The sequence below is a fragment of the Nicrophorus vespilloides genome, unplaced genomic scaffold (genome assembly GCF_001412225.1).
Source record: "Nicrophorus vespilloides isolate i.1.1-1 unplaced genomic scaffold, Nicve_v1.0, whole genome shotgun sequence".
NCBI lineage: Eukaryota > Metazoa > Arthropoda > Insecta > Coleoptera > Silphidae > Nicrophorus > Nicrophorus vespilloides.
In genome coordinates this window covers 6856-11492 of record NW_017099074.1, presented here as the reverse complement: position 1 = coordinate 11492, position 4637 = coordinate 6856, and the positions used below count along the sequence as shown (strand labels likewise).

The following is a 4637-nucleotide window of genomic DNA, read 5'->3' as shown; positions in this document are numbered from 1 at the left end:
AGGTGTAATTACACACTGTTCGCATCCACACCAAAACATGTTTTACTTCTCTCTAATGATGATGATGATGATGATGGAAATAATCACAAAACGGTAAAGAGTTAACGAGGCCAATGTCCAATAATCGAACAACAAATCTTTATTCGGTCATTTTCAAAGTAAGACAAAATCCTCATTACGATTCTTAAGAATTGAGCGACTTTAATTGATTCTACGGCGCTGATTTATACGTGTTTACTGCTGAAGTAGCAACCTTCGCTATTCGGAAAAAAATCCAACTGGGTTTCTTTGCAAGGCGAAACGCCTTTTAAACTATTAACAGTCGAGTCGAGAGATACGAAAGGCGAGAAAGAGAGACTCCATTGAAACGATAAGATCAAACGTATTCATTAATAATTCGCATTTGCATATTCAGATTTCGAATGCAAAGATCGTAACAGATAATAACAAAACTATTAGTAATTACGTCGATTATCTCAAAACTTATTTAATTCGAAATGTAAGTTTTACTTGGATTCAAAAAAATTGTGTCACAATCGTGATTTATGAAGTTCAAAATTTACAAACATCTCCCAAACTTGGCCTTTGTCCACGCAACAAGTTTTCCTTTTTGTTTTCGCATTTGTTATTCAAATGAGACTGCGATCTTTATTCTGTTCGATATACTTAGTCAAATTACAATTTGGAGGAACGCTTATAAGAAGGTTACGAATGAAACAACTACGATCGTTTTCAAGTTAGAAATACTGTTGTCGACTTCCTACTACACCAACGTGCTATATACTAGGAGGCCTCCGGGCAGCAGAATCGGTGCGGAGAACTAAAATTAGCTGAGACCAATTAACAGAACTCAATTAAAGCCATCAGAGAGAGATTCCTTCTTCGTTCTTCTCGTAAGAATAATCCGCTCGTCCACTGCTTTGGGATTTAGGTTTAGGTCAATGTTACGCATTTCCACTTCATCAACCTCAAACCTCGACCTCAAACACTGTTCGCTCGGAGAACGTTCGAATTTTTCGAGTTTTCTACAGAATTCAGGACGGAGTGCAGCAGTGTGCATGTCAATTCTGAAAGTCTTAAGCGTTTGTATTTATTTGAATTTCTATAGTCTTAGCTATAATTAGTAAATTCAATATTCCTTACAGTTTTTAGGAAATACGCTGAAATGTAAAAACACTACTTTTTGGAGAATATTTATACGAATTTCCATGAAAACAATGATTTTTCTAAACTAATCTTAGTCTTAATTTGATCTAAACTAACTAATATTGTTATCATCTTTCAAACTTATTGAGGAAAATAATAAAATATGCAATCGCTTATTATAAATGTGTATTAATTAATGTTATTTTTATTATTGTTTTAGATTGTTTATGGAACTTTCATTGGACTTCAACGAAAATGATATAGTGAAGTGTTTTTGGATGTTTCCACGGTGATGCATATTTTCTTGATTCGAGAGATGAACTTTGCCGCCGCCTGCTTGGATGCGTGAAAGTGCGATAGTGACGCCATCATGCGGCGGCATGGCTGATTGGGACCAGATGTTGATTAGGTCGCTGGGCCGGCCGCCGCACTGCAGATCCCTCGAGGACCTTCAGGTCATCTACTACGGACTCAGCGGATTGGAGGCGCTGCAGACGCTCAGAGATTCGGCACTGCGCGCCCTCTGTCACATCGTCCGGTACGAGAAGCACCAGGCGAACGATGTCCTTTATTAGTAAGTATAACAAACAACAAACTAATTAACAAAATTTACTTATTTATTAATGCAATGCAAGAAAAGACAATAACAACAATAATGAAGATTTGAGAAATAACTCCTATTATTTTCTTAAGCATAATCTATTTATTACATATAAATGGATAATCTTTTCCTAATCATCTTTATTTTCTAATATCGCCTCCTTATAGTAAAATGTTTTCAAAAGATATAGCAATATAGGCAACCAGATATATACTATAAACGGTGGATGCGCCGGGTTCAATATTTTCTTAATGCAATTTGAATGTATTTAAATGATTTCTTAACAACTTTTTAAAGTTAATACTTAATAAAGCACTTATAATAATAAATAAATCATAATAATAAATTTTTCACTAATTTTAGTAAACTATTATGATTTATAATGAAACGTCGTAATTCATTATATGCAACCAATTATACTTTAATCTTTGCTTTAAAAAAATTAACAATTAAAGACACACAATTAACTATTTACTTTACATTAATAAGCTTTAATAATTCATTTTTTAATTATAACATTATCAATTTAGTGCATTACATTAAAATAATATTATTTCAATGTTTCACTAACCAAATTAAATTTGTAATTTCTTTTTAATTATTTATTGAATCATTATTAATGGATTAACTTATATAATGCACATTTTTCACTATACAAATTATAATTTGTTATAATATGTATTCTTTATCATTTGTTTAAAATAAACCAGTATTAATATCTTTTTTATTATTAAACATGATTGGATTCTTTAAAGTAAAATTGAGTCATTTAAATAAAGGTTTTAAAGTGTATAAAAGCAAAAACAAAGATTTTCAAGAAATATATGTTTATTTATGTAGCCAAGAAAATAAAAAGAAAAATTACATATGTAAAATAAACTCATATTTCTACATTCACAGACTATAATAATGTTGTTGTTTTTTTTTTACATTTTCTCTCATTTAAAGAAACCAAAGTCGTTACGTGTTTTCAAGGTTTAAAGTATCATAGAGACTCCACTTATCTGAAGTTACAATTCCTATTACGAGATTGAAATCTAAAGTCCGAAAACGCATAAGAATCTGGGAAGTTTTTTTTTGTATACTATCTTGTTCTTGTTTGTCATTCACTATCGGATTACTCCATCTAATGCTCGTATTTCTTTGTGCTTGGGAACCGGGAAGAAGAAAGAAAAAATAAGGACGCGGATGACGAAACGAATTATACAACGTTTGAGATTCGCGCAACCGAAATTATGTAATTATCGGAATGAATCGGACTTTTTTTCTCTGTCTTGTATAGATTCGTGTATATTTTTTTTTTATAAATTTATTGTTGAGAGGCGCTTCGCTGCGCCTTTGGAAGAGGCAACAAAGACGATGGAAGAGCTATCATTTAAAAACCAGTTTCCGAGCGCTCTCGTCGTCTCCTCCTTTTGGCCAAATAAACTTGACTCCGAGTGCGTTCAAGAGATGTGAAAAGAAGAGAGAGAGAAGCTCACTATACACTACTACTACCGTGATGTGTAGTTTTGTAAAGGCACGACCAGGAACTAATTCGTAATTGCACCTGGCGAGGCAATCTTCGCTCTCTTTCAACGTCCGAGATTGCCTCTTCTCTGGGCTTTTCAAAAGAAACAATAAAGAGAAAAAAAACAACAAGATGAAATGAAAACGACGACTCTTGCTCTTGCATTCGCACCACTATAATACCGCAATTCCAAACACGTCCATTCATTGTTTAATTTTTTATTTTGTTTGCTATTTTCGCAGCACCGGCGAACTCTCGACATGCTGGTACATCCTTCTGTCCGGTTCCGTGTTCATAGATGGGTCCATGTTCCTTCCGAGATCAAGGTAGGTCTATTTTTGGAAACAAAAGAGGTCGACGATCATTTGTTTTTTGTTGTTGTTGTCGTTGTTGTTGTTGCGAAAAGGCCACGTCCCCCATAGCAACGCGCCACGTTCTTTTATTTACACTTTCCATCGACAAGGAAATCCAATAACCATAAATATTTATTTTATGTACACGTATGGATCGACGAAAAAAAAAAACGCCTGGATTATCATAATCCCTTTTGAACCTGGAAATCCTCTAACATGCATCAATAAAACAAGAGGAAATATATTATTAATAGTTTCTTATATTTTTTTTTATAAGAAAATTTCGATTCTGCTTATAACGATTTTTTTTTTAAATCTTTCTGAATCATTCCTTCTTTTTTTTTCTTGTTCCCTCGTTCATTATATACACAATTACAACGCGGCTGTGAAATAATTGATCTTAATAAGAATCGGTTATATAAGAGATACGAAATTGCACTGTAATTTGATGTTGGTCTCTCTCTCTCTCTATTTTTCTCTCTTCCTGCCACGGACTTGGCCTTCGGTTTTCGCATCGAAACTCCTCGATTTTTCCACGTTCACTTCTTTCGCTCCGCAAATTCCATCAAGAAAATCACGCCCAACCTTCATTCCAAAGCGCAAACATTTGGATCCATCCTAACGCAAAAAGTTTCCTACATCCAATTCCTTTATTACTTAATCACAACCAAATGGATAAAATAACAACAATAATAGAATACACGTTACATTCCTCATACATCCACGATCCAAATGGATCTGTTCTATCTATTATACTTTCTGAAAGAATCACTAACATGTGATTTTTCATTACATCATATTTGAATCTGCCACTGATTACACCGAAATTCTCGAATAACAACGAATGAAAAAAACATAATTATAATAATGTATTCGACACGAGTATGTTAATATTTGCTGCGCTCCTGTTATTGTTATTTTTTTTTCTTTGTTTTGCTCGGTATTCTTTTGTTTTAATCCTGATCAATTTAAAAAAATGTTAACGTTTGAATGTCAAATATTCAATAACAGCAGTTAATTTTTCGTA

General features: G+C 33.2%; 1 protein-coding gene across 1 annotated transcript; it reads left to right on the top strand.

Annotated features, from left to right (window-relative positions):
• Window positions 1–1370: 1370 nt before the first annotated feature.
• LOC108563950 (rap guanine nucleotide exchange factor-like) lies at window positions 1371–3667 on the top strand. The gene is made up of 2 exons (XM_017922794.1): window positions 1371–1720; window positions 3500–3667. Exons 1-2 carry the CDS (start codon window positions 1488–1490, stop codon window positions 3585–3587), a joined length of 321 nt encoding a protein of 106 aa, XP_017778283.1. The 5' UTR covers window positions 1371–1487; the 3' UTR covers window positions 3588–3667.
• Window positions 3668–4637: the final 970 nt, after the last annotated feature.

Bases quoted from the DNA above. Each gene is read 5' to 3' on its own strand.
- LOC108563950 (XM_017922794.1), top strand. From the start codon at position 1,488: ATGCGTGAAAGTGCGATAGTGACGCCATCATGCGGCGGCATGGCTGAT. The intron at 1,721-3,499 runs GTAAGTATAACA...CTATTTTCGCAG, and splicing joins GCGAACGATGTCCTTTATTA to CACCGGCGAACTCTCGACAT.